Source organism: Chiroxiphia lanceolata, chromosome 1, assembly GCF_009829145.1.
Source record: "Chiroxiphia lanceolata isolate bChiLan1 chromosome 1, bChiLan1.pri, whole genome shotgun sequence".
NCBI lineage: Eukaryota > Metazoa > Chordata > Aves > Passeriformes > Pipridae > Chiroxiphia > Chiroxiphia lanceolata.
In genome coordinates this window covers 141,286,329-141,302,217 of record NC_045637.1, presented here as the reverse complement: position 1 = coordinate 141,302,217, position 15,889 = coordinate 141,286,329, and the positions used below count along the sequence as shown (strand labels likewise).

The 15,889-nt window shown below is 38.1% G+C and overlaps 1 protein-coding gene across 6 annotated transcripts in view; it reads left to right on the top strand.

Annotated features, from left to right (window-relative positions):
• Window positions 1-15,889, top strand: part of EPC1 (enhancer of polycomb homolog 1) — a 64,230-nt gene that overhangs the window by 46,206 nt on the left and 2,135 nt on the right. For 3 of the 6 annotated variants that reach the window (XM_032682081.1, XM_032682116.1, XM_032682121.1), the window contains 9 exons: window positions 1,281-1,457; window positions 1,568-1,657; window positions 1,744-1,892; window positions 2,187-2,539; window positions 8,186-8,269; window positions 14,152-14,270; window positions 14,352-14,438; window positions 15,076-15,217; window positions 15,338-15,704. In XM_032682081.1, coding sequence (XP_032537972.1) covers window positions 1,281-1,457; window positions 1,568-1,657; window positions 1,744-1,892; window positions 2,187-2,539; window positions 8,186-8,269; window positions 14,152-14,270; window positions 14,352-14,438; window positions 15,076-15,217; window positions 15,338-15,704 — 1,568 coding nt within the window. The remainder of the gene's footprint in view (window positions 1-1,280; window positions 1,458-1,567; window positions 1,658-1,743; window positions 1,893-2,186; window positions 2,540-8,185; window positions 8,270-14,151; window positions 14,271-14,351; window positions 14,439-15,075; window positions 15,218-15,337; window positions 15,705-15,889) is intronic. The other 3 variants (XM_032682099.1, XM_032682089.1, XM_032682108.1) reach the window with 3 other exon arrangements.

Genomic DNA, 15,889 nt, shown 5'->3' with positions numbered 1-15,889 from the left:
GCATTTTAGGATAGGAGGAGAGGGGGGGAGGCTTTCTGAAACTAACAACAGGTAGCAAAGCTGCAAGTGAAATAAAGTGCTTTGTTCTGTTGGGAGTTATGAGGATAACATACAGACTCCCTGTACTTCTTAAGACAGAAATAAAGTCTAGACAAACTGCAGACAAAAGGACACGTGCAATTGTGTTCTCATTCAGGGGGATAGAAACATTTTTCTCTAATACTACCCCTAAAGTTAGGATATCCTGAACAAAACTGTATTTATTACCTAGATGTTGTACAAAGATGGAACTACTGATGTAAAATCCATATATTGTTCTAAATTATGTAGCTATTTTAATCCAGAGGGTTGGTTTTTGTTTTGTTTTTAAAATAAGATCTACTAGTATTCCCAGGATGCTGTATATCTTTGTCTGGTTTCATATTTAAGTAAAGTATCAAAGAACCTTGTTTGATTTAGACAGCTGACCAGCACTTTTTTTCCTGCAGGCTTTAATTTTGTGTCATACAAAGCATAGCTACAGTGCGAACAACTGAGCATGTTAAATAGGTCAGGTAACACAGGAGAAATGCTGAGGTATAATTTGAATTTTAAACTAAGACTTCTTGTGAGTGAAGAGTATCCAGAGGCTGTTCTGCAACTGACAGAGTGTTTTGAATCAGTGAATTCTTCCATTGATAGTGGAGCAATGTAGTTGTGATTGCTGGCGTGTACTTGCCTCAGTGATGTTGGGTCAGTGCAGTGTCTCACAGCTTGAAAGAAATTTGGTTCTTGGAAACTTGGGAAAGGCACTTAAACTTTGCTTTGCATAGTGTGGGGAAATGTGTTTAATTTTTAGAGGCATTTGTGAGATTATAGATACCTTTGAGAAGTCTAACTTCTATTTTTGCCTTTAAAGCATTGTTTGGTACTTAGTAATTCCCCTAACACTGCATAAGTGGCTATTAATTCAAAATGCTAGAAAATGAAAAAGGTCCCTCATGGAGATCATCATATGTATTTTGGTCTACTTCTCCAAAGTAATTCTGTCACCTTAACTGCTAGTGAGTTAGCCAGCACGTATTGAGCAAACAGTGTGTGATTCCACTTTGTTTCTTAAATGTTTCCATTACTGAAAATGAAATGCAGATACTCTTGAAATGACTGCATGTTTTACTATCAAGATGGTGGAGAGATGAGTTCACATTTTAGCTTGCTTACACAGGAGTTTTCTTAAACTCCTGTTTTAATGTAATTTTCATCTGTGTGTAATTTTATACTGCTTTTTATTTTTCTTGCAGCAAGATAAGCCTGATGTTATTAGACCCAAAAGAAAGTATGAGAAGAAGCCAAAAGTCTTACCTTCGTCCGCTGCTGCTACTCCTCAACAGACAAGTCCTGCTGCACTGCCAGTCTTTAATGCTAAAGATTTGAATCAGTATGATTTTCCTAGCTCAGATGAAGAACCTCTCTCCCAGGTAGGACCTCTAGAGTTTTGTACTGCTCTTGGGGAAAGAACAGAAGTAAAACTCATGAATTTGCTAATATCTCTCCTCATATACCCTACCTCCCCATCCCCTCTTTAAAGGTTTTGTCTGGTTCTTCGGAGGCTGAGGAAGAAAATGATCCCGATGGTCCTTTTGCCTTCCGTAGGAAAGCAGGCTGTCAGTACTATGCTGTAAGTAGAGTTTCCTTATGTATTATAAGACGAGAGTGTCACTGTTGGAAAACATCTTGTGTCTAACTGTTTAAAATTATTTCAAGCCTCATTTAGACCAACCTGGCAACTGGCCATGGAGTAGCCCTAAAGAGGGAAGATTAGGAGACGTGCGTTACAGATACTGCTTAACCACCCTCACCGTTCCCCAGAGGTGTATTGGGTTTGCACGACGACGGGTTGGCCGTGGTGGAAGGTGAGTGCTATGGAATTGCTGTTTTTTAATTACATGTTGTTGCAGTCTTAATATATACATGATGTTGTACCTCAGCTCTTGAAACAGTAAAAGCTAAAATATACCTAAATATAATATTTACTGTAAAATAATAGGTAGTCATGCATTGGGAGGGAGTGTGTGTTTGCTTGTTCTAGAAGAGCTTTATGTAGCTTCTTCTATCCCTTTGTCATCCCCAAGCACACATGTCAAACTGGTGACTTTCTTCGTGTTTTCTTGCCACTGTGTAATTCTACATTGTTGTCCTGGTTTTAGGGTGCTGCTGGACAGAGCGCATTCGGACTACGATAATGCATTTCATCACCTGGATTTGGAAAGGTTTTCCTCATCACAACACTCTTCAATCAGTCAATTTGCCAATACCTCAGAAACAAATACCTCGGACAAATCTTTCTCAAAAGACCTCAGTCAGATACTAGTCAATATCAAATCATGTAGATGGCGGCATTTTAGGCCTCGGACACCATCCCTACATGACAGTGACAATGATGAACTCTCCTGTAGGAAATTATACAGGGGTTTAAATCGAACAGGCACAGCACAACCCGGGACCCAGACATGCAGTACCTCTACACAAAGTAAAAGTAGCAGTGGTTCAGCACATATTGGTATGTTTAATTTAACAAACTTGCTTCCAGAAGTTTTAAATTGGTTCAGAAAATCCAGAATATCATTAGGTCATCCATACTTTACATCGTGGTCTGTTTTGATGGTAACAGCCCATCTTCATGTGTATCTCTTTATTTGCTACATGGAATGTTTGTTTGCATTTATTGCTAGCAGTAGAGTACTGCATCTGAGATTTATGCACGTGCTACAGTGGTATGTAATTACAGGTTTAGAAATACGAAGCTTTAAAAACAATATTGTGTAGGGTTTCAGTTGACTGAGGATTTGGATTTTTAAAATTAAAAACATGTTAATTGAAATGTTGATGTAAATACTACATTCCAAATTTTTTTTTAATACAAAGTGTGGTGGTGATGGGAATTGTTTAGTTAAAATGTTTGCATTTAAAATCCCAGCATGCTATGAATTCTTAATTGAATTTAAATGAACTTAAATGGCATTTCCCATCCAAAAAGTACCCAGCCCACTCTCACTGATGCATCTACTCATGCTTAGCAAAACTCTTGGACTAATCACCTCTACGTCTTGTCAGCAAGTGGCAGACTACATCTTACAGAACCCAATTACAGATTTGAGGACCTGACTGAAAAAACTTGATGTGGTGGTGTTTTTTAATTGGAACACTGTTGGAAAGCATCGCTCTTTTTGTAGGGCTCTTCATATTGGAAGACTGGCATTTACAGTGTTAGAATGGAACTTAAATAACTCATGAATTTTGATGAGTCAGTACCATAAATGTCATCTTTTTATAGTAGGTTAAAGTGACATAGTTTTTTTATGAAGAAATAACTTTAAAAGTTCACCTTTGTAAGGAGTTTTGTAAGGAGTCTCTAGAATCATGCTTTCCGTACATTTTGAATTATGGCTTTGGAAATCAATCACAACACCCGGATAATGTAGGAGTGCAGTGGGGAGAGATGCATATACCTAATAAAATAATCAAATTGTGAGGTGTTTTGGTGGTTTGCTCAAAATCTGATACCCTGGTATCAGATGACTTTAATCCTCCTGTTTGCCAATATATTTTGTACCTTTTCTCCCTGTACCACGTTTTGGGTTTTTTAACCTGAAAATTCTTTCTACTTGCATTTGTAGAGTTAGTGAGCGCCTTTGTTCTGCTGCTTTATTTCATGCTTCCTCTCCCTGCTGCCCTAGATTAGGTCCTTGCCCCTATCCTTGCCCCTATCCCCCTTTCTTTCCTCTTTTATGATAATTCTTGCTGGAAATGTACAAAGGCTAGAAGTGATGGTTCTTCTGGTTTGTTATGTAAGTTTGGCTTTTGGTGTTTAAATTCTGCCCTTCAAGTGGTTCAAATAAGTAAAGCAAGTCCAGAACTGAATGAGAGCATCCTCTGGATGATGACCAGTCTGAACTATGATAAAATGGTAGCCAGGTTATGAGTGTGAAAACGAAACTATTGGGTACTGAATAGATTATAAATGCACTTTAAAGTATTAATGGCAATACTTTGCATCTGAAAACGTGTAGATTTGAAAAATTGACTGATTGAGTTTAAAGCTTATATAATTGTGTGTGTGTGTATAAATAAACACACACCCCCTTTTAGAGTCTTTTTTCCTGAAATAGATGGTTAGGATGTTTATCTACATCATTTAGGAATTAAATGCTATTATTATTTATGGTGATGAGTTCCATACCAGGGTTTAATTGTGTGGTTGCATCTTGAAGCCCGTGGGGAAGTAATACATGTGTGTAAGTACCTGGTATATAACACTAATTTGTGCTTGGAATTCTGTGCAGATGGCTTAGTATCCATGTAAAATATGTAAGTTAGTATTCCATGCTTTTCAAAATCTAAATGTTACAGAGTTTAGTTTCATATTTTTGTTAGGGTTTGATACAGGAATTAAATATTCAATTAAAAAATGTAGCTGTCTGAAGTAATAGATACACTTTTAAATCAGTTACCACAGTCTTCGGATAGTCACTTAGTAGTAGTATATCTGGGCAGATTATATCTGTATATTTATAATCTTAGTTGGGATTCTTGTGGCATTGGAGGTGTATAGAAGTTTGTGTCTATGTGATGTACTGCTGATTGCTGGTGTAGGGGTTCAAAAGGAGCACAGAGTCTAATTCTCGGTGCCAGTCTGTGTTTTAGTGGATTTTTTTTTCTGTTTTTTAAAGGACTCTGAGATAGGTTGTCTGCACAGATCACAGGGCTGTTTGTATGTCTCATGTGAGTCTGACTTCTTCAGTGGTGCCAGTCAGTTGCAGCTGCTGAGTTGTCTTTTTACTTTCTGTAGCAAATACTGTAGAGAACATCAGGTATCTAACAGCTGTACTAAAGTTTTTCTGATAGTTACTACTACAGATTAACAACTCTGTACAGTGTACCTGTTACTTTTTCTTCACTGTTTTTAAAGATGGGAGTTTGTTGTGGGCATAGATTATTTTTTTGGGGGTTTCTTTCTCTTTACCTTTTAGGTTTTTGAATTGGCTGTTGGTCTTTCTACCAGCAAACACTTATTAATACCTTTTTTTTTTTTTTTAAATCTTTTTGCTACTACTCTGAGTTGTGGTCAAACCATATTGCTTGCCTTTAAGAGGAAGCTCATCCTAGGATTCTGTAGTGACCAGCAGAGGTGGTCATGTTGCCATGTGTATCGTGTACTTCACATGCGTTTTGTCTGTTTCCATACTAAAGTGTAGATAAGTCTTGGACTTTTTCTGCCTTGAATGATGCAGACATGCTGCTGACATGGAACAATTGCTATGGAAAACCTTGCTTCTACGGTCTGTTATGCATGGCCAGCAGGGGCATGAAGTGGAGATTGTATCTCAGGTCTTCTGTTAAGCATAGGACGTGTTATAGCAGCTGTGCTTCTATACCATTCTCTGGCTACAGGAAGCATTATTGTTCATCCTGAAGATCAGAGAGAAGTTTCCCCAAAGAACTGGGCATTTTATAAACATTTTGAAGTGCCTTTGACCCTGAAGAAAATGCAAGTTATTCTGGTCCTGGCTTTCAGAATGCTCAGCATCAAAGATGTGTGGAAGATGTTGTTGCATTGAGATTTTGTGTATAAACTGAAAAGGGATGCCTTAAAAAAAGAAATCCCTTACAGAGTTACTTGAATACTTGCTGTGTGCTGAAGGCTAAACTTTGGCACCTGGATCAAGTGGCCAAGAAAAGTAGCATCACTTTGGAAGAGGGTGATTCCTTTTCATCTTGCTGAAGAATTATGAAAAACTATCCTTTGCTTTCTTGCAAAAAGACCTGATTCAGAGATCTTCACACACGTTATACAGAACACCACTAAAAAGCAAGCAAGAGCATTAAATCAAGATTATTGTGGAGAATTAACTTGTTTAGTTGGGGAGCTACTAACTGTGAACAAAATGCAGCAAAATTACTTCAGAAAAGGAGCCTTGTATTGCTGACAATCTCAAGTTTCTGAATCAAAATCTTCAGAGATGGAGCTTGTAACTCTGGATTGTACAATAGGCATAAGGAATAAGAAGCGTTTCTGTCCCTTGTTAGATTGATCTGATTCTGCTGGGCAAATAGTAGTCTTTGAACTGCATCATATTATAGACAGACTGTGCTTTCTGCTGGAGACTTGTTAAATATGTTGCATTTGGACTTTGGAATACTTGCATCTAGTAACAAAAGTTAGAGACTTTTAAGAGTCTTAAGACTGCACAGCATGTATCCTTCTGTTCCAGCCTTGTCTTTAAGAAGCAGAGCAGAGATACCCGTCACTGGTAAAGACTGGGGCACTGGTTCCCAGGCTCTACAGTAAGAGCAGGCAACAGTCTTGCATTCTGTTGTTTTCTGCCTTCGTCACTCAGAAGCTGGATCACTTTGAAAACAGTCTGAAAGCTGGCAAGGCTGAAGAGGCTGGCAGTTAACTGCTCACTGAATTTGTAACTTGCCCTTTGAGGAAAAGCCTTACGGAACATTGTTAGCGTTTTGATGTTTGTGATTGTAGATCTTACTGTATGAAAAGCTGCAGGAATACTGAACATAGTTAAATAATCCAACATAATTTATTTTGTGTTTTCTTGTAAACCAGATATTTAGATGATGTGATGCAAGTTGTGCTTTACTATTCAGTAACTTTACTGTCTCAGTACACTTGCATGCTCTTTTTTGCATCTCTCAATCTGCTTTTTAAAAGCAGTTTAGCACATTTGGGGGTCTAGCAGGATAGTGAACTGTACTTCCATTTCCCAAATAAGGTAGCGCTGGTTAAAGGATCTGTACTTGTTCAGCCTGGAGAAGAGAAGGCTTTGGGGTGACCTAGTTGGGACCTTCCAGTACCTGAAAGGAGCTTACAAGAAAGATGGGGAGGGACTTTTTACAAGAGCATGTAGTGACAGGACAAGGGGAAATGGATTCAAAGTGGAAGAGAATAGGTTTAGATTTGATATTAGGAAGAAATTCTTAACTGTCTGGGTGGTGAAACACTGGAATAAGTTGCCCAGAGAAGTTACCCCATCCCTGGAAGTGTTCAAGGCCAGGTTAGATGGAGTCTTTGAACAACCTGGTGTACTGAAAGGTGTCCTTGCCTGTGGCAGGGAGGTTGGAACTAGATGAGCCTTAAGGTCCCTTCTGATCCAAACCATTCTATGATTCTATACTGTTATTTCATGTTCTTATTAAGGATACCTGATGGCTGATTTTAGGCAACCCTTTCCCAGAAAGAAGCAGGAGGAAGCTCCTCAATCCTTGTGGCAATTCCTTGCAGCAGAGTAGAAGGGCTTGTCCTGCCTTTTCATGATTTTCATGCCACCACTGGCTGTGTTCAGATCTTTTTATTTAACCTTTGTATCTGTAACAGTCTCAACATTGCTATCTGTGTTACTATTTTCCCATTTTTGAAATACTTCTTTCACATTACAGGATAAACTTGGTCATGAAAAGTACTGGAATTTGTAATGGCTATTTTCAGTCATCATTGGAATTTAACAGTCTTGGCCTTGGCCCATCTGTGGCTGAGCTGTTGGTGTCCTGGTTGAGGAAGCAATGGCCTTGAGATGTTTTAACAGATGTTTAGAGCCCACCCTAAGCTTAGTTGAAGGAGGAAATATTAAAAGGAAAAGCTTCTTTAATGTGGGAAATGTGACTGAGGATGGGATAAGAGCCACACTAAAACACTTGAGCATTTCTGGAGACTTCAAGACTTCGTAGTTATATTAGCTTTTCTTATTCAGCTTCAACTCGGAGTAAAACTTTACTCCAAAGTGATGGATCTCTGGACTTGCAGAAACTGTTACACTTTGCATTCTGTGCAAGGATCACCACATTTGTAACTGTGTGTACCCCAACTGGCCTGAGACGTGTGGTGGAAACTCATATTAAGAATGATGGGCAGACAAATATAAATGCACAGCAAACTTCTCTAGCTTTCATTCAATGGCTAGTAAAAATCCTTATTAATTATTTTCTGTCTGTCTTCTGCTACCAAGTAGGGAGTGCGTATGTAGACCTTATATCTAGTTTATAATTTCTAGAGTTCTGATGTTAGGAATTTCATACTTCTGTTGGGCTGAAATAAAAGGCTGTTGTAGTAATAAGCAAGGGCATAATGATTCATGTTCTCATAGTGTCTAATAACGCCATGTTTAAGTAAAACCAATCTTGAACTTCTTTTCAGAAAGTGAAACATCTTTGGGCCTGGTGCATCAAATACTAAATCACACTGATGGCTCTAAGTCTCTCCAATCTTCTGAATTCACTGGTGAGAACTTGCTGTATGGTAGAAAATCTTTAACCAGGCAATGTAATCCAGATGACATCTCTCATAAGAGAGAGATTTAAAAATGTGATGTTCTGGATTACTTAGCTTTGTGATTGATGTTTGCTTTGCATTCACTTTGGCATTAGTAACCACTAATTGTTCTCTTACACAGCGGGGATGTGATGCTCTCATGTGCTTCCCTTAAGAAAACATTGTAACATAATATATCATCTTTCCACACACTTCAGCAATTCTGTAGTTTATGGAATTTCTCAGTTGAAAGCTTTAGTTAGGGGATCTTTCTTCTGTTACCTGGTCAAAACTGCCTCTTTAATAGTCATCCACTGAAAGGATCAGGGAATCTAGTACTCTTAAGTGGATTGTAGAGAGGTTCTTTAAACCCAATATAGTATTAAGGCCTCAGTTTTCCCACTGAAATAACATTTCCACTCATGAGAACAAATACTTAACAATGTTATGAAACACCTTTGAAGTGGTTTTAAGTTACTGTAATTTAAATATCTAATTCTTTAGATGTTTAACAGGACTGAAACTTTTGCTGAAAGGTTTAATTAAGCTGTTTGAATCTCTCAGTATTACATTTTTAAAACTTTTTACTAAAAAAAAGAAAAAGAAATTATTACCTGGATAGGTCATGGTGTTCACTCCATGAAGTTTGCTCAGTTTGCCTGGCAAATCTAGCAAGCACCTTCCATTCAGGAAATGAAAGGAAATGCTAGTAGAGGGAAGGGGAGTTTACACATGCATTTTCTGCTTTCCAGGATATGCTCCCTGTTCTTTTAGGAAGCTGGTTATTGTGGTCAATTTTTTGTAATCTGTATTTTCTGCTGAAGGGAAACAGAGTAACAACTGGTGAGTCACCTCCGGGTGAAACTTGCAGGAGGAGTCCTGAGGGGAGACTGTGGCTGTTTATCCTACAAAGACCAATCTCACACAAATGCAGCAGTCAGCCCCGCCATCCTCCCTGGTTTTGGCCACATTTGGGAACGACTTGAGTTTTCAGAGAAGCCAAATGTAAGCTACAGCACTGTAAGGCTGGTACATGTTAAATACTGTGGTAAAACCAGTTAGCACTGTTAGCATAGTTTTATATTGCGGTATAAAACTGCTGCAAACTGTGGATCTTTGAGCTCAAAGTCCATTGACAGTATCACTGTTACTCTGTGCTCCAGAAAACACCTGTTGAGTATCAGCACCCCAGAGAACTCGGGTGATACATAAACAGAATCATCCAATTGAAAGTTGATATTCAGTGGTTTAATTTGAGGGGAAAAAAATGGACATGTAATCATCCCAGGGTTTACAAGTGCTCATAAAAATGATTGAAGGAAAACACATTCATAGTACAGTGTGCAATAATTCAGTTCTTAATAAAACAGGATTTGTAGCTGTCACAAAGGAGATACTGAGCAGTCATGTATCCTGTCAGTCAGTATCAGTCACGTACGATGTTTCTTTCTTTGTACTCGTAGCTGAAAACTCCTGAAGTTTTTTCTTCTACCTCCCATTGCTTTTTGCAGTTTGTAAGCTAGAAAACATTTCCTTGCTGCCAAAGTATAACACTAATACAATTGCAGAATAGGTGTGTGTTTGTTGTTCCAAGCTGTTAAGAGAATAACAGCATAACACAATGTACTGACTTAAAATCTGAGGGTTGTCTCAACTGAAATGTGACAACTTGATACAGTATGCTGCAAGAAAACAAGAAGCATTTGTGTAACCAAGTCTCTTGGTAAAGTTTGAGCTGCCCATCTGCTGATAACCAGCTTGAGATGTGAATAACTCCAGGTAGAATTGGGCCTTAAAGGTTTCTCATGTTTAAGGTTAGAAAAGGAGTTGAGCTAGGTTAAGAGTCTTGCATAAATTACTAGGTTAAGACTTGCATAAATTACTGCAAGTGCCTTGAAAAGTATGTAGAGGTTTTGTATAGAAGTGCAGCTGTTAGCTGTGAAAGACAGTTGAGATACTCTGAAATGATAATGTTCTTATTTATTATGTATTGGTAGTGGTGGTTGAGATTTCCACCTTCACCTCTCGCTGTATAGTGATTCTATGTAGTGAATGAAATTGGATGTTTCGTCACTGTTGCATTCAGAAAATTGCAAACTATTAAATAGTCATTACTGTGTGATGGAACCAGGACCACTGAGGTCCCAGCATGCTGTTTGAGAAGAGTCTGTATGCACTGCACTCTGGGGCTGCTGAAGCAAGACTCTGTTTTAAAATCTCATGTGTTGTCTTTAACTAGTGAATGTTTTGTCTTGTCCATGTTTTAAACTTCAAGCTGTTGTTCAGTTGTCTGTTGCTTTATGAATGTTTTTAAAGCCTTAAAGGCCTCCAGTAATGTCAGGAATATGTAACTTTGTTTGGTGTTGTGTAGCAATACTCTTCTGAGTTACCAAAAATATGGTTCCTGTTTTCAGTGTTCAGGAAAGGTCTGGGCTTGCTGCTTGCCTGCTCATTTTTTCCCAGGCAGATAAAGACCTGTGTATGACACAAAAGAGAATGACAGTCGTTTTTACTTCTTCTACATGTACCATTTCCCCAGTTCCAGTCACAATTGTGTACCACAGGAAATGAGTGTGGAAGGTTAAATGGACGAAAGTACTTTCTTGTAAAGTACATACCTTTTTTTTTTTTTTGGGAACAATAGTTTTCAGAAGCAACTTAGATCTCACAATTCATGTGCTTATTCTTCAATTGAAGTGTAATGTAGACTCTACCCTGAGAGCAGGAGGGGAAGAAACCCAGTGGTGGTGTTGGCAAAGTACATGGTGGCTTCTAACAGAAGATGAACAGAGTATGATGTCCTAGCTTGCAGTCTTGGGAAGAAATTTTGATTTGGGTAGTTCTCAGTGGTATTGCTTTCAATAAAACCTTCAATGTAGTGTTTCTTTAACATGGAGAGGGAAGAGCTGGCTTATATAATTACAGTCTATAACCTCTTGTACATGAGCATACCTGTGTATCCTGTGGAATGGAAAAGGAATACCAATCAGATTATTTTAGGAGGCTGTAGCTTGCAGCAGGCCTTTATGAGCAGTGTTGTGTTTCTAACCTGGATGCAGTTGATTCAGAATTCACAGTAGATCTCTGATAGTTGTAAATAGTATTTTGAAATGTCTGGTAGACTTTTACCTTCAGTAAGGGAAGCAGCAAAAATGTTGCCGAATATTTAACCTAAATTGAAAAAACGCCCGAAACGTTCTTGAGTGTATTTTCCAGGCAGTATTTTTAAGTGGAAGGGAAGCAGTTGGAATATAGATGAGGGTGGTAGTCATAGTGGGGTTCTTCTGTCACTTGTTTCCTTTGACAGCTGTGTAACTGTTTCGTAGTGGTGGGAAATGTACAGCTGCAAGGGTCACAGAGTGCCTGGAGAGAGATTCGCTGAGGTACAATTGGAAACATACAGTTTTTCCAAATGGCACTTCCGGAAAGAAGGGGGAGCACTTACAGCTGATCTTTAGCGTAGTCTTTCCTGAACAAACACAGCCTGTGTAAGCTTCATTTGTTGTTCTTCCAAAAGAAAACAGTATTTTGGAGGTGGTTAAACCAACACAGGTGACTGCTTACCTCAACTCTGGTTTATGGTTAGAATCTTAAATATACTTAGGACTTGAAAACTGAAATGAACTATTAGTAAATTTTACTTAAATAGGCAAAAGTGAGATGATTATGATGCTGGAAATTCTAATCATAATTCAGTCAAAGATGGTGGTATAACGTACTCTTTTTGCCCATTTTCCTCTTTATCATTCTGTGTGTTGTCTTTATTTACATCAATTATACAATCTATTCCTAAGCTTTATATATACTAAACATTATATTATGTGTCATACTACAGAATAAAATACCTTGTTCTTAGAATTGTACAATATGCTGAGTTGGAAGGGACCCACTGGGATCATCAACTCTAACTCCTGGCCCTGCACAGGACACCCCAAGAATCACACAATAAATAAATAAATGGAACCTTCAATATCATTGGCACTATGTTGGCTAAACCATATTGATTCTAAATTTCAGGGTTTAAAAAAACAATAAATCACTACTAATGGATCAATAGAAATGACATATCTCTTAGTACCAGGACAATATATCCATTTTTCTCCCTCTGCTACTGCTGGTCAGCTTTCTACGTGCTAATCTTTGTGTGCTAAAGCTTTCTCGCCCTAACTTGTGTTTGGTGACAGTTTAAAAAAAAATCTAAAGAACTTATAAATCTTAACTCTTTGTATAAATTAAACAGTTAACTCCTTGAGTATTTGGTCTATGAATTCTAGTTTGTTTGGTTTTGGTTTTTTTAGTAAGGACATTTATGAGCAGTGTTACTACTACTAAGCTATTTTAAGAATAGTTTAAAACATTGCTGTGAGATTTAACTGTAACAGTATTGGGGAAGAATTTGTCATTTATGACTATATAAGTAAGTGCTACATCCTTACTTGCTGAAGGATGTTACTTACAAAAAAAAAAAAATAACGTGACTGTAGCAGCTGAATCAAAATCTGTCACTTCAAGTGTTCAGACAGCAAAGTGCTGGTAATAATTTTAATGCTACTTCTAGTGCATACTAGGAGTATTTTGAACAAATTTTACACCAGAAAAGGACAAATACAATGGGAAAATGCATGCTCAGTAGTGTTTGGTTTGATGTTTCCAAATATTAGTTCTTGTTTTGGTTAGCCATTTATACTGATTTGTTGTTCAAGTTTATATGTAAGGTATAATTGGTCTTCAGAATCCTGTTGTATCCAGAAGCAGGACATTATTATAGTATTTTTTTTTTCAGGTAAGCAAGCCTGAAGGAGTAGATTAACAAAAAATTCTTAAAATTTGCAATTTGTGAACAGGATTTAAGTGTGATGGTGATTTGTTGCCAAGCAGTAGTGAAATTCCCCAAAAGTGTGACTTCCACTGCATTCTTGAAGTATGAATGCTATTTACAGCACTTACTTGGGAGCATTTATAAAGTCTGAGTATAAAATGGAAGGGAAAATCTGAAGGACATATCCTTTGCAAGGGCATTCACACTCTAGCCTTGATTCAGTTTGTAAATTGAAAACTGAGACTTCATTTTGTTTTGGAAACATAAATTAAAAAAAAAAAATTAACACTGAAGTTAGTTAATGAACTGGTGACTCTGCTGCACCATTGGGCATCCCCTTGTCAATCCGTACAAGTAACACTTTATCAGTTTTATACTTGTGGGTTAACTGGACAAAATTCTGCTTGACTGAGTCACCTTTCTAAGACTTTTAGAGAGAAGGGTGTAGTTTCATGAAATTTTTTTATTGGTGGAATTGCTTGTACGTGTGTGGTTACAAACAACAAAAATACAGTCCTGCAATAGCCAGCCCAGTTGGGAGCGCGCCCAGCTTAATGTTTTCAGCTGAAACATAGATCTTAACTGTAGCCCCTTGCTGCCTGCAGAGTGCTGTCAGTGAGGGCTGCGTTGCAGTTGCCCAGTTGGGCATATAAACCTACTCCACAAATAACACAGATACTGTAGTTTCACAAAGTGAAAACGATGCCATTTCTACCTCTTCTTTCTTTTTAATCTGTTATTACTTTTTGGTGGGTTTGATGGTGTTTTGGTTCCATTCTCCCCCTCCTTTTTTGATATCTTGAGCTGAATTCAGTTATTACACTATAAAAAACAGCTTTAAAAGAGAAGGTTTAGCTTGAACAAAAAATTTCTAGGAGAATGTCAGCTTTTTGACATAAAGGTGCATAAGTCTCTTAGGAACTTGCTGTGGTAGTTTTTTGGGGGTTTCTTTAGGTTTATAAAATAGATGTGTTTATATACACAACACCTACATATTTTGATATAGTATTTTCTCGTTTTATATTTTGTTCAGCATTTACAGCCGAACAATACCAGCAACATCAACAGCAACTGGCACTAATGCAGAAACAGCAGCTTGCACAAATTCATCAACAGCAAGCAAATAGTAATTCCTCTGCCAACACATCACAGGTGAGGGATTTGTCTGTGCTATGATTTATCCCTCATTGTTTCCCACCAGGGTTCATCTCTAATTGTCAACTGTTGCCATAGAACCTTGAAACTAACCAACAGGAAAGTGGCTTTCGCCTGAATCTACATCATAGCCATTCTGTAAAGTGTTTAGAAGGGACACTGCAGGTGAGTGTGGCAGGCGTTGCCTCTGCTCCCTCTTAACAAAAAAAAGATGGGTCAGTCAATTAATGAAATTTTCAAAGCCTTAGCAATATGAATTACAGAAATCTCCAGCCGTGTTGTTATCCTCTTGTCAGTGGGGGATTTTAAGAGCGGAATTTCAGTTAATTAAACCTGACTCCTGAATATGTCCTCCATACAGCTGTGAAAGTGTCTTAACATTCATAAACATGTAGTGCTTGCAGTGGTGCCAGACACATGAAAAGGTTCAGAAGTTGTTTGCAGTCTGAACCTCCAAGTCTCTTGAGTTGGGTTTGGAATTTCATGAGAACAGGTTGATCTGTGAAACAGTGTTGTTACATAGAACTTTGGAAATAAGTTTCTTTGTATTTTGAATAGTTCTTGGGAATATCTTCTGTGTTGTTTTAATGGAGCTAAAAGTGCATGGGAAAACCCCACAGTTCAGATTTTAACTAGTTGTACCAAATGCTGACAACTTGCTCTGAGAGTGACTGGTCCACGGTTCTGATTTACATGTATCAATTTTTTGTTGTACTAGTTTTTGTACTAGCTTTAAAATGGGGAGAGTACTGACTTTCTGGAACCCTCAATCACATATATATGCCACCATTGTTCTTTCTAGGGTTTTGTTTCCAAGACACTGGATTCTGTTAGTGCTCAGTTTGCTGCTTCAGCTTTGGTTACATCAGAACAGCTGATGGGATTCAAAATGAAGGATGATGTGGTGCTTGGAATTGGGGTGAATGGCATTCTTCAAGCCTCAGGTATGCAGCTGTTTGACAGAATTTGATTGCATCTTGATTTTTACAATGAAGACATGTCTGTGTGGAGCTGAGTGTCTTCTGAAAAATGAGCTTACTGATTTATTTTTTTTTCTGTTGCAGGAGTGTACAAGGGCTTACACCTCAGTAGTACTACACCTACAGCACTTGTCCATACAAGCTCATCATCAACAGCAGGTTCAGCCTTGTTACAGCCTTCAAATATAACACAGACTTCAAGTTCCCACAGTGCACTGAGTCACCAAGTAACTGCTGCCAATTCTGCAACAACTCAGGTTCTGATTGGGAACAACATTCGATTAACTGTACCCTCATCAGTTGCCACTGTAAACTCTATTACCACGCTCAATGCACGGCATATACCTAGGACTTTAAGTGCTGTTCCATCATCTGCCTTAAAGCTGGCTGCAGCCACAAATTGTCAGGTGCCCAAGGTTCCAGCTTCATCCTCTGTGGATGCAGTACCAAGGTAGGGGGATTATATCTGCTTATGTTTTCCTGGTCTTTATTTTACTTGATAAATACATTATGGCAAATAACAGCTGTATTAGATCAGACTGGCTTAAATTAATGTTGTGTATAGTGGTGGTGAAAGAGGGATACTTGGGGAGAATAGACAGACTTTAGCACTGATAAGTTTTCCAGGCTGTTGTG